The sequence below is a fragment of the Folsomia candida genome, unplaced genomic scaffold, assembly GCF_002217175.1.
Source record: "Folsomia candida strain VU population unplaced genomic scaffold, ASM221717v1 Fcan01_Sc017, whole genome shotgun sequence".
Lineage (NCBI taxonomy): Eukaryota > Metazoa > Arthropoda > Collembola > Entomobryomorpha > Isotomidae > Folsomia > Folsomia candida.
Window position 1 is genome coordinate 1,749,710 of NW_019091209.1, and position 19,570 is coordinate 1,769,279.

The 19,570-nt window shown below is 41.0% G+C and overlaps 3 protein-coding genes across 4 annotated transcripts; 2 read left to right on the top strand and 1 right to left on the bottom strand.

Moving 5' to 3' along the window:
• The first annotated feature begins 2,470 nt into the window (after positions 1–2,470).
• LOC110856899 (hypertrehalosaemic prohormone) lies at positions 2,471–3,431 on the top strand. The gene is made up of 2 exons (XM_022105489.2): positions 2,471–2,833; positions 2,903–3,431. Exons 1-2 carry the CDS (start codon positions 2,588–2,590, stop codon positions 2,957–2,959), a joined length of 303 nt encoding a protein of 100 aa, XP_021961181.1. The 5' UTR covers positions 2,471–2,587; the 3' UTR covers positions 2,960–3,431.
• Positions 3,187–19,569, bottom strand: LOC110856896 (CXXC-type zinc finger protein 1). 2 transcript variants are annotated; one of them, XM_022105483.2, is made up of 14 exons: positions 19,357–19,569; positions 19,199–19,267; positions 19,022–19,090; positions 17,989–18,102; positions 5,874–5,971; positions 5,672–5,790; positions 5,180–5,594; positions 4,862–5,095; positions 4,648–4,785; positions 4,406–4,564; positions 4,166–4,324; positions 3,962–4,099; positions 3,728–3,890; positions 3,187–3,648 (listed from the first exon to the last, which is right to left on the bottom strand). In XM_022105483.2, the coding sequence occupies exons 5-14, from the start codon at positions 5,892–5,894 to the stop codon at positions 3,557–3,559; spliced, it is 1,638 nt and encodes a 545-aa protein (XP_021961175.1). In that variant the 5' UTR covers positions 5,895–5,971; positions 17,989–18,102; positions 19,022–19,090; positions 19,199–19,267; positions 19,357–19,569; the 3' UTR covers positions 3,187–3,556. The 2 variants fall into 2 exon arrangements, with proteins under 2 accessions (XP_021961175.1, XP_021961174.1); XM_022105482.2 differs by having other exon boundaries at positions 3,187–3,651; positions 19,357–19,566.
• On the top strand, positions 9,897–18,927 carry LOC110856952 (mucin-12). Its single transcript, XM_022105543.2, has 7 exons — positions 9,897–11,183; positions 11,358–15,646; positions 15,926–16,059; positions 16,637–16,740; positions 16,946–17,012; positions 17,087–17,185; positions 17,265–18,927. Exons 1-7 carry the CDS (start codon positions 10,693–10,695, stop codon positions 17,403–17,405), a joined length of 5,325 nt encoding a protein of 1,774 aa, XP_021961235.1. The 5' UTR covers positions 9,897–10,692; the 3' UTR covers positions 17,406–18,927.
• Position 19,570: the final 1 nt, after the last annotated feature.

The following is a 19,570-nucleotide window of genomic DNA, read 5'->3' on the forward strand; positions in this document are numbered from 1 at the left end:
GGAATTAAAATTAAGCACATTTTTCAATGCTTTATTTATGCCTGAGAGCACGGTGGTTACTCCAGGGATGTGACAATTACTTCCATTCTGAAATAGATAATCGTTGTTACATAATTAGACAAACCAGTTTAGTTTGTTGGATAGTAAAGGTTATTATATATAAATTTCTACTTACAAATTATAGAAAATCGCTAAATGTAATCACTCGTAATGAGAGAAAGCTATTGACATCATAAATAAATAGTTGTCCATATTTGTCACATTCAATGGTGAAGTTCTGCCGAGGTGGTCAAAGTGAATTTGAGACTGTACGATTTGACTTGTCGATTTGAGCAAGACTTTCGCATCCTCTTTGGACTTGGTGTTGTTACAATTGTTCGAGATTACAAAACCGTCGATAAGGTTCACTCCTAAAAACAGTAATTGTCAAAAATTAGTCATCGATGCAAAATTTATTAATAGGAAGGTATTTTAGGTCAGTTCAGTTGTCCTCGTATCATCTGGAACTGAAACTCCATTAATTGTTAGGGATAAAACATTCCCATTTGCATGAATTCCATTAGTAAATTACAATAGAACACGTTATCTTGATAATATCGAGCGATATGTGAGACAGGAATACCATTAATTTTAGACGCGTTCAAAGCTAAAACTTTGACCGGATTAACAAAAACTAATCCCCCAGAAACACGAACATCGTTGGATTTTAAGCAAAGAATTTAAAAATGCGGCTGGTTCAATGAACTTCAATGTCACCACGAAAAAAACTTGCAGTAATAATTTTTTGAGTTTGGGTGTGCCGTTGCCGACCATGATGGTGTATACTAATTCAGACTGTGCAATAAACACACTTCTCCGCAGATAGTTAAGTTCATCATAAATTTGTTTCATGTCCGTTTCGAAATCTTGATCAGTTTATGGAGATCCGACGAATTGAAGCCCCCAGTTTAGATTTCTTGCCGTCTCCTAATAAATTCGTGGCGTTTATTCTGCCCACATCCCATGACCCTGAATGACGTTGGGCTGATCAATTTTGATACTGCTGTTGAGTACTTTTCCAATTCCAGCGATAGCCTGTTCCCATCTAGCATATATGCATTTGAATTACGGGGTTTATCAATAATTACTATGAATCTTACTTTATATATTACATTTGGAATCGTTTGGAGAGTTCATTATAATTATTGTAAAGCTGACGCGACTCGTTCAACAAAGGAGATCGAGTGACCAGAATTTCTTTAATGAATTATGTACCACCTGATCCCCTCTCGGAAAAATGAATGCAGAATAGTCCCTATTTCGAAATCCGACCCTTTTAGAAAGATCTGAGACATTGGGACATGCTGAAACTGTATAAATTTATATGAACGTGCTTATATTATGACGAAATAAGAAAGTGAAATGATTATTACTATTATGTAAACTGACTACTGTTATACACTTCAAACATGGCTTCCGGTCCATGCAAACCATTGTATTGCCATCCAGTCTAACATGCGTATAATGTAGTTCGTATATATATCTCAAACCAAATAAATCTTTAAGTGAGACCATTTTTAGCCCAGAAAATCCGGTCTAAACTGGTGTTTTAAGAATCCATATGAATTTCTAAATCTTTTTCCTTTGTTTTATTTCACCACCACCTAAAAATAATAGGGTACAAATTTCCTTGAATGTTTCCAAATTTAAATCTTCACACGACAAAGATTGATTGATTTCCTCTTTTTTGAATTGAACACATTCATGGAAAAAGTCACCCTTGGCGTCACATCGATACATCATTCCGTCCCACCTACATTTCCACCTTCCTGTACGTACGGGATATAAATAAATGCGTCGTAACCGTAATGCATACCCTGTTTGAAATTTAATTCCATTAAAAACAGTGCAAAAAATGAAACAGTTTCGGAAAAGGAAGGAAACGGACTTTCCTTCCTACGTGTCCTCATGAGATGATTGACATTTGAAGATCCAATCACTTAATTGGACCGGACTTGGAAGTGGACACGGCCAGAATTTCAATTGGCATCGGGGCCACTTTATTATGACGATTGACGATCACAATGATGACATCAAGTCCACCGGGAAAAGGGACCCCGGAGAACAAACACTCGAAAAAAGAGGAAAAACTTGAGATGAATCTGTTCATCCGTGGAACGGAGCACTTAATGGGATGACTTTTACACCCTTTTTTATTGAAGTGCCACCATATGTTGGATTCGATTTGTGTTATCCATTCCACACATATGTAGCTCTGCAGATTCGTGGATGGAATGGAATGAAGAGATTAAATTGAAATTGAGAAATGTGCAAACAATTTGTGGGATGTTGTGCTGCTGCTTTTGTCTATAAATCAGAGATGGGTCAACGGTTTTAAATGAGGAGTAATCAATTTGTTACTGGCGACAGGTCTTGGATGGGTGGATTGACGTGAGGAGGCACAATCTATTTGCAGAAATGATCCCACTTTTTCATATAAATAGGGGAGTGAAACGTTGCAAAAGGGAACAGTTCTCATCCGCTAGTCCTTATCCTCCTACAACTTGACCGTTATTTTATCTTGTTAGATAACCACCAGACCACCACCATGAAGTCGAACAACGTAACGACAACTCTCCTCTGGGGGGCGTTCCTCTTCCTCGCCGTCGTCGCACTCACGGTCCAAGCACAGGTCAACTTTTCGCCAGCTTGGGGCAAACGAGGACATTCCATTCCAGTCTCGGTGCAAAGCAGGAACGGAGGCGACGCCACGTTGGGGAGCGACCATCTCCAGAACTTGAGCGATTGTAAGCTCCCCTTTGAAGGAGTGGTCAGGGTGTTGAAATTGATCCAAGTATGTAAATCTGTGCCGTATGAAATCATTGATAAAAATATAACTAAAAAGAACATGTTTTCTGTGTAGATCGAGGCACAGAGACTCGTCCGATGTGAAGCGATTTCACAAGATTCTACGGATTGATTGATTTTTTATCGGCAAGTTTCCCCCTTGATGACGACTTCCTAAAGATTTACACTATTTTAATTGGAATGGGTACTCTACTGTAGCTTTTCGCGGACAATATGCACATACTAAATGTGACGGTGTACGTATAATTCAGAGGACTCATTTTTTGATTGTGTGAAAGTTTGTGATATATGAAGTATGGATTTTATCTGTCTAAATATCCATAATCTGTACTGTACGTATAGAGGTTGAGTGAAGCTTTACTATTTCATTTCGTCAATAGTAGAGCATTTATTAGTTGCTGGGTTTTAGATATAATAAATCTGTAAAGTATCTTATGCAATTTGGAACTAAGAACAAAAACACTTAGCTTTCTATTTCCTATTGCTTAACTATCCTGGTAAGTAATGTATTGTGTAAAAGTTAGAAACTCAGCTAGGCATTGTAACCACATGAAGATAATATTATCATGAAGGGCTAATAATAATAAATTATAATAAAAATATAAGCTGTCATTTAAACTCATTTCGTGTAGAAAATATTTTCAACAAATAAAAAAAGATGTACTTATAATATTTTTCATGAATTGGTATAATATTGCATATCTACTAATTAGTCTGTAACATTTTCGCAACTTGATTCACGAGCATTTTCGTGGTCATCTTCTTCATCCTCAGAAATATCTTCGCCTAAGTCTGCGGATGCTGCTGTAGTAGAAATACAATTAAGAATTAAGGAATGTTGGTATTCATGATAATGCGAAGTTATATAGATTTGTTTTACCTTTCTCTTGTTGCAAGGTTCCTTCCTGCATTTGAGTTTGAATTCGGTTTCGGAGATCGTGGTCAAACGTAGAATGTAGCAAGAGGCCCATTACTCCACCCCGATTTGACATGGCCAAACGGATTTGTCGTTCTTGTTCCAATAATTCATCTAGTTTTAGCCACTGTGGAAGAAAACGACTAGTAAGTACGTGCTGAAATTCATTAATGCAAAAATAATAAAACATTCATTTACATTTCGAACTCGTTCCATGTCAAGTTCAGCTCGTCGAAGTTTTTCCCAACAAAAGTGTCGATTACATTTCTTTTTGGGAAGGCGACAAAATTTCTCCATGTTTTCAGTCAAGTCTACAACGACAGGGCAGCCACAAACCTTGAAGTTAAATATATACATTAAATAAACCATTATCACTACAAATGGAATAATAATTGAACCCACCTCACTGTCCCGAATTTTTGGTTCTTTCGAATGTTCGGGGCAAAGCACGGCTAATCGCTTGCAATAAGTACCATTTGATGGATTGTAAAAATCACAAAAGATCGGCGTTCCTTCCAACTTTGTTTTATAAATGGAACCAAAGGAGGTTTGACTTTCGTACTGGAAACATTAAAGTCGTAATTAAATATAAATAATGTTCACATTTGAATTAATTATTAATATTTGTTTGTGTTTCCGCACTTTGTTGTAGCATCGCTCCATGTGTTTGATACATGACCTTATAGGAATTTCATGACCACATGTAATGCAGTGTATGATTCCTTCTTCTTCTGGCTCTTCATCTTCCGCATCTGGATCTACTACGAGTTGTTGAACGTTATGAACGTGTCGGTCGAGATCCTTAATTTAAGAGGACCAGAAAGAATCATTATGGTTTTGCAAACTAGTATTTTATTGATATATATGTAACTCTTTTATCTTACAGCTCGTTTCCTTTCAAGCTCAGAAATTTTAATTTTAGCTTCAATTTGCTTCGTCCGAATCTCTTCCAACTCTTTGCGATTATGTTCTTCAGCAACGGACTGGGTCAAGTTCCACTCTTGGATTCTACCCGGAAGAATCTTTATAAAAATATATAGAACAATTTTATGTTACCGAATTTTACGAATCAAAGTTCATTTTAAAATTTTAAAATACCCTGTAAATCCGTTCCGTTGCAAGTTTAATGCAACATTCTTGACTGCAATATTTTGAATTCTTTCTCGCTGCGTTGGTACAATCTAATCCAAAACATTGCTTCTCGTCATCTTCATCATCATTAAACTCGTCAGAATAATATTTTTCCGATTCAGAGGATGTCGTTTGGCGACGAATTCTTGTCTTCCGACGAGCCTTTTCTTTTGACTTTTCCTTCCGTCTTTTTTCTTGTTTCTATACATTAGAAAAAAATCAAACTTCAATTTTACAAGTTGCCAGAAATTAATGACTTAAAATAGATCAATCAAATCAGCATACCTTAGCAGTTCGCTTTTCACTCGGTGGTGGTGGAGCATCTTCTTCCGAAGAAGCCCATAGATTGGGCGAATGTCTGTCTCGATTTTGTCTTTGTTGCGTCAAGACTTTGTAATCTCTGTCGTCATCATTTTCGCTCCCAGAAGACTGCAAACGTTTAGGCTTCCTCTGCCCAGATTTCTTTGAAGATGACAACGCATTCTTCTTACCGAGGACTTTCTCCTTCTTCCCATCGCTGCTCTTCCTCCTTTTGGATGATGAGGGTACACTGGGTTGTTTGGGCTTCTTGTATTCTATCTCTAAAGATGGAGTGTCAGCAATGCATCCAGGACAATAGTAATGCTTTATGACCTTTGCATCACTTTCCGTTATGTTGATGCAGTCGCCATGAAACCACTCTTCGCAATTGTCACAAGCTCTAAACAGACAAGTTGGACATGAATTATTCATTCGTCATAAGACAACATCATTGCATGGTCATAATTTTGTTCTTACATCATAAAACGTGTCGAGTCGCTACTGCGGCAGATGCAATAAACATCCGTTTCCTTCAACAGAGTGGCTATTTTCGACTTTCTCTCCGGCAGGTCGAACTGCTTGGCGATATCTTTTTTCTATACGGAAACAAATGGAAATAAGGGTCAGTGAGTAAAAATCTATTTTCTGCAGTTGGTTAAAATCGGGTCAAGACTATTACAGAAATGTCCTTGCTCGCCATTTTTTACGGCACGAATGATGAGGCCGAAACGAGAATAATTGTGGGGTCTTTGTAGGGTGGACCTCAACAGCAACCACCTGGAACAAGAAAGTATGAAATTTAATAAACAAAAACCCTTGTCCGCATCTCAAACAGTTTTTACAAGGCTACGATTCCTGCATAACGTGACGTTTCAGACTTGCGTTCTTATTAAAGTAGGCAAAACTAAAGTGGAGCAAAATCTCGGTCAGTTTCCGCCGAGAGATTTTATTAGTAAGTTATTTCCAACAACTAATACTCGCTATTGCTTATTACATAACGCGGCATGGCGTGGCGTGGGGTACGAGCAAGCAAAGCACAGAACGTGGGGTCCAGAGTTACTCGAAGAAAGAGGTAACTAACAAACCCTCCCGAGAAGAACGGCTATATGACTCTTATTCCCACTCTTGGTCTTAATGAGAAGATTGCGTGATTGGCGGAGAGAATTTCTTCAAGGTCTTTAATACACTTGGCCTGGCCTCCAGTTCACAAAGTGCTCAGGGAAAAAGTGGGAGTGAAGAAACAAGCCGTCGTTCGTATATACTGCTTATTTTGTGACCACCACCAACCACCACCACGCTTTCATTTCTCTCTCCACTCACTTTGCCACACTTCCGCTTCTAATCAATCCCCACATAGCGTTGGATAAATATGTACGACGGCGTATGATTTAGTTACTTTGCATTGGCCTGCTTCCCCGAAACGGATCCAACATTGCACCACAACGACGCGGACTCTCAAGGCTGCCCCAACAATGCCACACACTCAGAAATGGGAGTGAAAGTGGGTTGTGCATGGCAAAAGAGAGAGAAAGAGAGGGTTGAAATTGCACCCATTAAACATCCTCTTAACCAGCGTCGACGGCGTCGAGGAATTGAGGGCAACCTAAAACCAGCTCATGATCATGAATGACTCGCTGAGATTGTGGATTAAGATGAACTCATTCAAAAAGTGGGTCACACGACGTACGCTCCCACAGCAAAACCGACACCAGCACGACCACCACCACCACGACGAGTGCTGACTTTCACCCGAGAAACACCTGCTGGATAGAGAGAAAGGGAGACCACGGGCAGGGAGACGAGGAGGAGGAGGAGGAGGGGAAGGAATATCTTGGCTCCCATCAGACACGCTTTCTCCTTCGACCCGACCTGTCAGTAGTGCATCGACTCCACTCTCGGGCTCACATCCCCTCGAGGAATTAATCAGAATCTGTTATCATCAGCAGGACACCAACAGACCAACTAATCAACGCCTTATCGAAGATTTCCATCTCTCCTAAATAAATTATTTCATAGTTTCTTTAAAAAATTATATAACAAGATCATCGAGTGAAATCCAAAAAAAACAGTTTTTCGAGCGGATTTGGATTGGTTCTACACGGAGATGTAAAACCAATCCGGGTGAAATTATACGTTTTTCCTCGTCTCAGAGAATGGGAGGTGGTGGAAAAAACGAAATGGAAACTGGAAGAAAAAGTGTTACTGGGACTTATGACCCAAGTGGGAGAAAAAGTCGTATCCCGGCTGCATACCCGGTCACAATGGTGAGTTGGAAATTAATTGATAAATACGCGATAATTGCACGTACATATATTTTCTGTCTCGATGTTCAGTTTTTTATGGGAAAAATAGGAATCAAATTAATTCATATTCTACCTTCCCCCACAGCTCGTCGATCTGCAAGTGTATGTTGTCCCGAGAGAAAAGTGGGTCCTATCAAGGAGATTGTACCGGCATAATATTGTAGATGATGGACTATCCTTAGGATTTGTGAGGTAAGAGCGAACAAAGTTCTATCGTAGTTAACTGCTTATCAAAAAATAACTTGGTCCACTTTAGTTCGTAAACGAATTTCGAATATTAATTCATATTTCTATCGAGCATTAAAGCTTCGTTTGGTGTAACTTATTACGCCACAATTAAACATAGGCGCAAGTGGGCAACCAGTCAAGTCTAAACGCACCTTAAATTCTCTCTCCCATATAATTTTCGAATGACGTAATATTTTACATAACACATTTACATAAAAGATAAGCTCCCGATAATGATAAATTATCCAAGCCGGTGAAAATTTATCTATGTACCATCAAAACCCAAACATATTATGCATCACCATTTCATAATTTCGACAAGTATTTTGATAACCTATCCAGCAAGGAAAAATCAATGCATTTCGTAATCCCATCACGGAAACGGTGACTTTTTCCAGTCTTCCAGTGGAAGCAACATGGGAGGAAGTGCTTTCTTCTTTCGCCTTTGTTGACCATCATAGTACCACACCAGACTGCAAGCCAGTTCCTTTCCCATTGTGAGATCGACTCACTACGAGACGAGTCAAAAGTCAAGTGAGGCGTGTAGGGGGATACATAAGAGAATCCATCAGTCGTTGTCGACATGACATCAATACATGCACAAGGAATTTCCACCACCCGGTTTGAAATGATTAATGTCAATCAATATTATGAAATGAAACACCTTGCTGGCGAAGGTTACTCGGCGGCCTTGCAAAGTCCACTACCAACCACTCATATAATCACCATTTCCTCTTTATGTCCCTATTCATCATGGGAAAAAATTCCATTAAATTAGACGAAACCTCATTAACTGGATACGCACCAAACCAAATAACCATCTCCGACTCGGCGTGAGTTTATCATTTCATGGAGAGAGAGAGAGGGAATAAAAGTAAATCGAAATAGAAGTAAATAAATAAATGTGGTTATCTTAGAATGGAGGTCTCCCAATGTATGTGTGTTCTCAGATTTTGGGCAAATTATTGTCAATCGGTCACAAATTTAATTAATAAGAAATTTGGGAAAGACGCAATCTTCTAATGGGGACAGAGATATTTGCATCCAAACAGAAGAAAACGCGCAGTAGATTTGAAAAATGTAAAATTTGTCGACTTTAAGGCGCGTTTTCTCCTCTTCGGATGCAAATATCTTGGTCAAACGTGCCCATTGGGAGATCGTGTCTTTCCCAAATTTCATCCTAATTAAATTTGTTATCGATTGACACAAAATTACACAAAATTTGAGAACATACACTTGGAGACCTCAATTATCTATTACAGAGAAAGAGAGAAAAAAGCATGGGCAGAGTTGTACCGTGCATCGACGCCATGTTGGTTTTTCCCTACTCCTAAAACATAGCGCTATGTATGCATCTATGCATATATCTACCAAGTATTACGTAAAAGTGTCGCAAACTTTGATGTTATTTTCATCACAGTATTCTTTCTGTTAAAATAATTGTAAAAAATTAATGCTTAATTTCCCTTTGCAGAGTACTTCCCCAACTCAGCGTGCACAACTTGAGACGGGAATTACAACTCCAACTCGGACCTGACGTTATTCCGAGAGACTTTATTTTTATCAGAGCAGTTGGCAACATTTTTATACAGGTGAGTAATACATTTGAGGTTGGAAATTTTGGGTGGAAATTATGCCAATTGTGACTCCCCATGACCCACTTGACCGAACAAAGTGAGTCTCTTACAGCAATAAGAAAACAATACTAATCACATTATGAGTACTCATTGTTTGGTCGGAGAGAGAAGAATGTATCCGCTCGAGCCACAAAGTGGGGCAGTGATTGATTGCATGTTTTTAGTTCTTGTACGTATGTAATGGCTGACCAATCGTAATTTCCGATTCGCCAATAACCCAAATTTTAGATTTTTTTATTAGTAAATGATCATGGTTTAGTTACTACTGATTCGTTAAACTAATGTCTAAAATCCTTCCTCAGCTGAAGCCGAAGCAGGAGGTTGAGCTGAAAGTGAAGAATTTCATCCCCCCATTTTCGACTGAGCCGGAAATCTATTTATTGGAAGTGTTGCCGAACGAAGATCCGCGTATGATAAGTCCTCTCCCCCTCCTCCTCAGAGAAGATACGCCTCCTCACATTTGCCATGATCTGTGTCACCACAGCCTTGCAAGGAAAAGTAAGTATTTAAATCCGCATTTACATATTTCTCTCTCCCTCTTTACCTTGATCCCTTAGATACAGGATCAGATTAGAAATTGCGACGGCGAGGTAACCTCAATACAAAAATACACTACATATCACATACACTTGAAAAAGGTGCTGGGTGCATGATGGAAAGTAGTGCTAGGACATGAAACATGTATGCATATCGTTTCTGGAACAAATTGCTTCTCAGATCGGGGCCCCGAAAAACAAAAGGGAGCACATATTTTACTAGTTAATATTTCTTTTACACCTTCTCCGCTAATAACTATACATACGTCAAAATGAGACCCATATAATAATCCACCCCTCCACCCACTCTACGCTAAAAGCTGAAGGTCTCTCTCCTCTCCGACACGCAACCCTAACAAAGCTACGTCCATGTCCATGTTGGTTGTTCTTGAAGATTGATATCGCCCCGAAAGAAAGTTGGTCAAGCTCATTAGCTCCGCTACGAGTCATGCGTTGAACAGCGGCGACGCTGGGTTGACCCAAAATAATTTGACCACTTGGTCCCCTCATTGCGTCACAGTGGTTCTCTCCGAGTTATGCATACAAGTCTCTCCACGCCATTCTGTCACTTGTCCTCTCGCCCATTCCACCTCGACGCCCATTTCCCTCTCAGTCCGGTTCGTGAGACCCACTTCTTCCTTTCTCTCTCGTCCCAATAAAGTCGTAACAACCGACAATAAATACATCATCATGGAGTGGAAAGACACCGGTCAATTATTATTCGCAATCACGACATGTGACGAAGAACTGTAATCTGTAGTAGTGCGGCCTGTAATTAGTTGTCATCATCAATAATGAACATCACCATCATCCTCCCTGCGGTGCAGGTGGTTAAGAGGGAGTTGACCACCTCGCCACAACCGACGACGACCCCTTTCCCCCCGGTAAGCGTGACGCCCTCCACGTCCGGCAGTGTGACGTCCGAGTATCAAGAAATCTTGGAGGAGTATCACCACCACGAGACGACTCATCTCCATCATAATCATCTCTCCCAGTCGAGAATTGATCACATTGCGGCACGACAGGCCGCCTATGATGAAGAGTTTGAGCAACAATTGCTCCGAAGGGAGCAAGCCTTCTCGCCCGCGAAGTCTATTCCCATCGACTTGGAGGAGGAGGAGGAAGAATTGCAGATAATCTCGTCCAGAATTTCCAGCGGGCATTTCACCACGGAGAGTACTTCATCCCCTGAAACGGTGAGGACGGCTGTTATACGATCACCACCTAAACAAAGTGGTGCGACGAGGGACGAGGGCCAGGAGCGGAGGGGACAAAATGATACGAGGTAAGGTTTCTTTTAACCAAAGTTTTACTTTAAGCTGGGTTTATACTTCACTCCTAGGTAACTTGCGCAACGTTATAATTTAACTATGGCGCAAGTTATCAAGGAGTCAAGTATAAATGCACAATTAGTTTCATGTGCAAACAAAGACCAAAAATAGTCTACTTTCTTTTCCAGAATTGAGGAGGAACCCTCGTTGCGATCAACATTCGTAGAGAAATCTTTACATGAGACTGATCATGAGACTGAAATCGTAAATCAGGGAGGAGAAAGAAGTTTGGCAGGGTTGAAAGAGGGAGAAGAAAATTATGATCAAAATTCATCGGAGGATGCTCAAGTCACCACCCTTGACGGCAGTGAGAAGAAAGAAGACGTAAGAAATGGCATGGACGAAGTAATGACTCAACAAGACATTCTGGACGAACTGGAGGAGCTTATCATCATCAAGGAGGAGGAAGGAAGGGACGGCAAGCCTCACATCGTCATCACAACCCAGGGTCCTGACCACATTGCCGAGCTGGATGACGACGATGGGAACGAATACGAGAGGAAAGCTGTCAACAAATTCAACACGGGTGACGACGTTGGGGGAAAGTTGGACAAGGAGGAGGAAAACGAAGGTGAGATTGAAACCCATTCTTCCACTACTGCGCTACCTGACTCGCAAGACAAGGCTGACGAGGAGAAAGAACAAGATAACTCGACGACTCATCAACAAGTAAGAAAGTCATCCGTACCGCAAGATGATCATGCCCCGACGAGTACAACAACTTCGAGACCTGTCCTACGTCGGCAAAGTAGGCAAATATTTGACCCTGATGTGATACCTACGTCACCCCCGACGAAGTCCGACACCAGAAGAGCGTCAACCCACTCGGACGATGACGATGAGGCAAAGTATCAAACAAATGAGAAGAAAAGACAATCAATCTCAAAACAACGGGACGATTTTACCCCGTATTCAGACACAGAGAGTAATGAAAGCAATAATACTGTGATAGCAGCATCAGCAAGGGAGGCGACAACTCCTTCTCCCCCACATCGTACCCAAGATGAACAAAAGACTAAGAGAACTACTGAAAAAAGACATTCACTTAAAAAGCAGAGCTCTGATGGTAACAATAATTATACGACGACGACAACTCCTTCCCCACCCGCGTCTCGAAAGGGTTCCGACACTGTTGGCGAGAATGTACGGTTAAGTCAGGCTAAACGTAACCCGATTACTGATCATGACAATCATGATGGACGGCAGGATTCCGTACCTACTTCTCGACGAGGATCAGAAAATTTTGAGAAAAGAGATGAACGCCAGGATTCCGTACCTTCGTCGCGAAGAGGGTCAGATAATTTTGCGAAAAGAGAGGAATGCCAGGATTCTGTACCTTCGTCTCGAAAGGGTTCCGACACCGCTGTGGAGAACGTACGGTTAAGTCAGGCTAAACGCGACTCAATTGCTGACCATGGTAATGACGTTGGACGGCAGGGTTCCCTACCTTCGTCTCGACGAGGGTCAGATAATGCCGAGAAAAAAGAGGAACACCCTCATGCTACGATGGTGAGAGGACAATCGATACAAAAACGAGACTCTACTGCTGGCTTACACCAAGGAGAAAGTGGGAATAATGAGAAGGCCAACTATTCTCAAGACGGACACCAAAAGAAGCAAGCTTCACCACCTCACGGGGAGGAATTTAGGAGGGGAAGATCTCTAGAAGAGAATAAGCAAGAGGAGGAAATTGTTGCAAAAGTCAGAGAGGGGGCAAAGAGAGGATCGATTACAGGGCATCCCGTGGAGAAAGTTTATGATGAGGCGACGTCGTCAAGAAGAGCGTCCAAGGCTGAGCCTGCTGGTGACCATTCGATACAAAAGCGGGGTTCATCCGACTCTGATCAGGAGACTGTTCAAAAGAGAGCTTTGGGTGAGTTGAGTGGGGAAATGCATGATCAAACTGTTGGGAAGTCGCATTCGAGTGAAGAGAACGTTAGCCAAGAGAAGAAAACTCCTCCGAAAGGACAACCCGTGGTGGTGAGACGGACTTCTGTTGTAAGCCCGACGAAACAGGTAAATTATTCTCAGGACAAACAACACCGGTCGCATCAATCGCCTCCAATAAAACAGCATTCTCCAGATAAGCAAGGTCACTCTCGAGATGACCACCAGCAGGTAAAACATAATCAGGAGCATAGTCAGACGACTCATAAACGGTCGAATAATCCACCACCAAAACGGCAATCGAGTCAACAACGGTCTCCTCCAGGAAGTAAACATTCTCCAGAAAATAAGGTTCAACACGGGTCTCAAAAATCTTTAGAAAATCAGAACCAACAAAAATCTCATCAATCGAAACAACACAATTCTCCTGAGAATCAAACTAGATCAACGCAGCAACTTCCACCAGCAGAAGGCTCGCATCAATCCCCTCCAGATACTCAAAGTCAGACACGATCACATCAGTCTCCTCCGAAACGAGCTCATCAGTCTCCTCCAGCCAAGCATTCTCAAGAAAGCTCCCATCAGTCGCCTCAAGCCCACCAAAAAATTCAAACCAGGTCAAGTCAATCCCCTCCAAGGGTAAGTCATTCTCAAAATGACCAAATTCAAGCCCGGTCTCATCAGTCCCCTCCAAGACACCCCCATCAGTCCCCACCAAGCCAGGCCCATCAGTCCCCTCCTAAGCAAATCCACCAGTCCCCTCCGACGCACACCCACCAATCTCCGCCAACTCAAGCCCATCAGTCCCCTCCAGCACACACCCACCAGTCCCCACCAACTCAAGCCCATCAGTCCCCTCCAGCACACACCCACCAGTCCCCACCAACTCAGGCCCATCAGTCCCCTCCTAAACAAATCCATCAGTCTCCTCCGACGCACACCCACCAATCTCCACCAACTCAGGCCCATCAGTCCCCTCCGACGCACACCCACCAGTCTCTACCCTCAAAGATTTCCCCAGAAAAGCAAATTCAAGCCCGCTCCCACCCATCACCTCCAGCAGAAAAATCACACGACATTGAGCCGCATAACCCCCCTCAAGATAAGGAACACTCTCCAGAGTCTCACCAACAGCATGGATCACCTCAGTCCCAACCACCACCACCAACGCCACAACACCATTCTTCCAAAACTCAACACCAACCAAGCACCGACAATTTTTCCCCCGAGAAAAAGCAGGAGATTCATGCTTCCCCTCCAACAACCCGTTCTTATGATGGAATCCAACACCAGGCTCACGTTCAATCCCCTCCAGAAAAACAGCACTCTGCATCAGACCCCCAAAGTCAACCTCTTACACAATTACCCCCAATCGTGACACATTCTTCTGCCGAGAGTCAAACTCCCCCTCAACTTATCCACTCTCCCCCAACCAAGGAATCTGCAGGGAGTCAGACGACATCAACTCATCATCCCCACCATCAAACGTCCCCTCCAACAATAAAGCAACCCCTCCAGCCCACCAACAACAACAATCTTGGTCAAAAACCTGGCGACCATCCAACCCCCAAAGTCCGAACGGCCACAACAACCACCACATCTCATCACCCATCATCTCACAAACTACCTCCCGAACCCCAACACCAACGCTCCTTCAAGCAGCCCACGTACCCTCACCGAATGACAAAAACCACCATCGCTCGACAAGCCCTGGCTCGAGAGAAGAGACGAGCTTACGTTGAAGAGAGGATTCAAAGCTACATGAGAAAATCTCAGTACGCCTCAGCCAACGCGTTGCACGAGTCTTACATCATGAACAAGATTCGGAACGGTGGCCTTCTCCCAGACATGGATAGCGTCGCCGCCCACTACGGGGCCGAGGATCTCACTGCCATGCGAGAAAAAGGGCAAGGAAGACGATTCACTAAACTGGACCCGGCATCGATGCAATCCTTGCCAGATATAAATTCCTATCATCACTACGCCACGAGTTATGCGACCTCGTCGAGTCGACGGGTGCCCTTCTCTTATCATACCGACCCACTCCCACCACCACCACCGCAAACCCTCACCGCCATTTCTATCATCAAACCCCCACCCCAATACTACTCACCAATTGATAACTCTAACAACAACACCACCACCACCACCAATGATAACCATCTGCCCGACCCCACGACTCGATCTAACACGACTTCCTTCCAATCAACGGCCGAGACTTCGCAAAATAGTGGAATTTACATCGACTCCAATCCCGAATCGACGTCTAATTTCTGGAAAAACGTGTCTGAACAGGGATTCTACTACTCGTTCAGAGTGAGACAGTCCGGCACGGTGCAAATGATGGACAAGTCCGTGCAAACGGGGGAACAACCGCAGAGTTATGTGCTAGACTTTTCCCGAAGACCGGATGGGCGCTATGTCCTTCAGAACAGTAGACCGGTGAATTTGGGGAGTAATAGCAATCATCATCATCATCATATTAATAACAATCACGACACCACGACACATTTACCTCCCATTAACAATCGTAAGTGAAGAGAAGGGGCACAAGACACCCCACACACAAATCAGTAGTAGTGGGTAGTAGGAGGAAGGAGGGGGCTTTTTTTAAAAAAAACTAGCTGAGATCACGTAGAAAAAATTCCATGCTTCCTACATGTACACATGTCCTACATCTATTCATCCATCCATTCATCCATCAGTAGAAATATCATACAAAAAATCCATCACCACCCCCACACGACGAGAATCGTATGTATGCTGTCACCACACTTCTTGACATTCTTCACATCCTCTCTTTATCTAGGAGACAAGATTCTTAGAGATATCACGGAAACTGTCCAACTTCGTCATGACCAGGAACTCAGGCGTGCAGAACTTATACAAAGAGCGAACGATCTTCAATCACTGGTCAAGGAGAAGCGTGAAAAAATTAATCGGGTATTTCTGCATTTTTCCATTCTTCTCTCACCTTGCAGGCCGTATTGATTTCACGTATTTCACTTTTTTGCATTATGCTTGTACGTACAAAACTTGGGCTGCTTTCTCCTCGAGAGTACATATTTCTCTGGAGAGAGAGAAAGAGTGATTCCTTGCATGTTGCCAATCAGGGGGAGAAATCTCTCCTTTACATATTGCCTACTATAACTTCTTGAATATTATTGCGTTGTTAAAAGTTGAACGTGTACATACTTATTTTTGCCCAGTCTCATTTCTCTCTTGCGATTGCCCTTAATTACTTTCTCTATAACGTCTCTCTCTCCCTCTAAAAACAGTAAAAGTCGGTCAAGGCTTTCTCTCCTGTAATACTTTCCTGTATGCATATGACTCTCAATAATATTTTCTAAGGATTGAATTTCAAGATTAAACAATTAAACGTTTTCCTGCTTAGATTTCCATCTCTTGCTTAATTGCCCTCTTTTTCTTTCTAACCTTGGCTGGCTAACAACCCTACATGAGTTAAAGTCTGTAGGTATACTTAAAATTATGATTATTATGATTCTCTCTTGATTATTAGAGACATGAATTTTGGCATAAAAAGTACATCGAGGAGTCGTCCATGACTCGCCCCCTCGAAGCAGCATGTACCTCCCTCCGAGCCGAACTGAACACTGTGCACAGGTAAGAGTTATGAGATACCAAAATGAACTATTTCACAATACTTTAAGGTACTAGAACCTAGGTGAATTAGTTGTGTGCCTCGTATTTTGAGTTTTAAACGAGTAGACCAACGAATTTTGAATACAAAAAAAAACATGAGTATATTACAAGTAATTTCTTAAAATCAAATTCACTTTACTGACCCCCATTTTCTTTCAACTAATAGAAGACTAATCGCCCATTTGGAAGGACGAGATCTCCCACTTCGGCTGAGGGACGGACCGTCCAAAAAGGTGCTTTTATCTAGCCTTTATTTATCCTATAAGATTATCTATTGTACCAAAAAGTACAACAAATGTGTTCCTAGGCAAATTATAAAATTATGGCTGCCCGACTCCAACATGAAATCAAGGAACTACAACAGAAGGCAAAATCGGCAAAGTTACGGCTGGAATCAGAAGTTAAGGTATGAAAATATCCCATAATAATGTGGAAATGAATCGTTATAATACTAATTTACGCCCCGTGGTATGATATCTTATTAGCTCAAGGAACAAGCGGAACGAGAAGTGAGAGATATTCGCAACGACCTGGCGCACAAAAAGGTGGTCATGTCCTTGGCCAGGTCACAATTTCCTGCCGCTCTGGCACACCATCCTCGCGCCTATGAATCCCTGGTGTATTAACTAAACGAGAATTAATAAGATCCGATCAGTCAGTCGACATAAATATGTATGTAAATGGTCCGGTCAGCTAGACGAAGAGACGACAGTGACCTCTTAGTGATGATTACTTCTTGTTAGAATTTAATCCATTCTTTTCGTCAGTAGAAGAAATTCGACTATTTCAAAATAATATCTAAAACACGACATTTAGAGCAGATCTACATACATAATACATATTATATATTGAGAAGAAAGTCAAAAAATACTTGGAAACCAGGACGTTATTTAGTTGTACCAATTATTTGTTATTCTTCTATTGGTTCGGTTGGTTTTTTAAAAAAAGACCAGCTTTGACAGAGAAAGAGAGAGGAAGATGCAAGTTAGTAGATTGTGAATTCAGATTGAGAGGTGTATTTCTTATTTGGGGAAGTATTTTCTAAGAAATGTTTAGTATTTGATGATAGGCCATTAAGATACTAGAATAATTAGTCAAATTAATTACACATCCTGACGGGAATTATATATATACATATATGATAACGATGTGATGTAATATAAAAATTATGTGACACGCAGAAAAACTTTTGCTTTTTAGGAAACTTACTATTTTTAGTAGACGAGATCAAATACTAATTTGGGGTGCTTCAGGTATTGATAATCCTCAGCAGTCAAATCCGTTACTTTTCGGTTAATCTTTGAAGACGATAGCATCGATTTTCTGAAAATAGATGAATTTATAAATTTGTTAGAAAGCAGGATCTTAAATTACAGTAATTAATTATTTTCATTAATTAACTCCAAAAGATTCTCTAACAGTTCAATTTAGGATTGAATTATTTATAGCGAAAAAAAGTCACCAATTTCTCTATTTTGATAGCATCCTAAATTTAGTAGGACAGCCTAAAGTTTTGAAATACCTCTTAAAAAATCACACGCATGCACACATATCTTATCATATATTTTACCTGCACCACTTTACATATATTACTAAAAAAATCACTCAAACTTATATTTATAGTGAAAAGAAATTACTCTCGTAAAAAAAGTTTGTATGATGCTAGTTGAGTGAGATGATTGTAAAATTAGTACCTATTAATATCTGGTTATTGTGGGTTTAGTTCGACAAATTGTGTAGATTTGATGTAAACGCAAACCTACATCAGTTACCTGAAGAATGCTGGAAAGAAATCGTGACAAGAATGGATGGATAATTAACGACGTCGGGACACCGGAAGAATGAAGATATCTAATCTTATACCAAGCAAATATATAGAAAAAAACTACACTACTAATTATTCTATGCCTTAATATCATCTTATCCATCCAATCCTATATAGTCACCTGTAACTAAATATACTCGATAATTAAAGGCTTACTTACAATTAATAGTTTATCTTCCGCCGGAAAATTACTAATTTCCCTACCTACCTCCTCCTACCTCCCTCCTCCCTCATTCATTGTAATGTATTGATTTGATGCAAATTTTGGGAAATAAATCTTAAACGTTTGGTTGTGAGAGAGGGTTCACTCTACCAAAAAAATACTTATTAGCTCGTTAATATCGTTATTAACGTAACCTTACTTCATATCTTAATTACAAAATCGTAATTGATACACAAGCACAAAAATTTACTTACTCATCACGTCCCCTTCCCGATTGACATATGGTTCTCCTCCAATTCGACCAGGTAAGAAATACGTCACAACTTTAAATTGCCAAAATAACAAATAATTAGCAAATTGCAAATTGGCAGAAACTTGAATCAAGTTACTTGACGTACACAAAATTAATCTCAACATAAAAAGGAACTTACTAATCACGCCCCCTTCCCGATAAGCATATGATCCTCCTCCACTTCGACCAGGTAAGAAATACGTCACAACTTTAATTTGTCAAATTAGCAAATAATTAGCAAATTTCCAGAAACTTGATGTACATAACATAAATTAATCTCAAACAAAAAAATCTTACTTCCTAATCACGTCCCCGACCCGATAAGCATATGATCCTCCTTCACATCGACCAGGTAAGAAATACTTGACAATTCTGAATTTATCGAAATACCAAAAAATTACCAAATTTTCAGAAACTTTAAAATTAATCTCTCATACGAATGGCAAATTAATTTATTTTGATGTGAGTGAGTCCTGCTCCCGCCGCCCCGGTCTCAATCGCGGGACTGGTT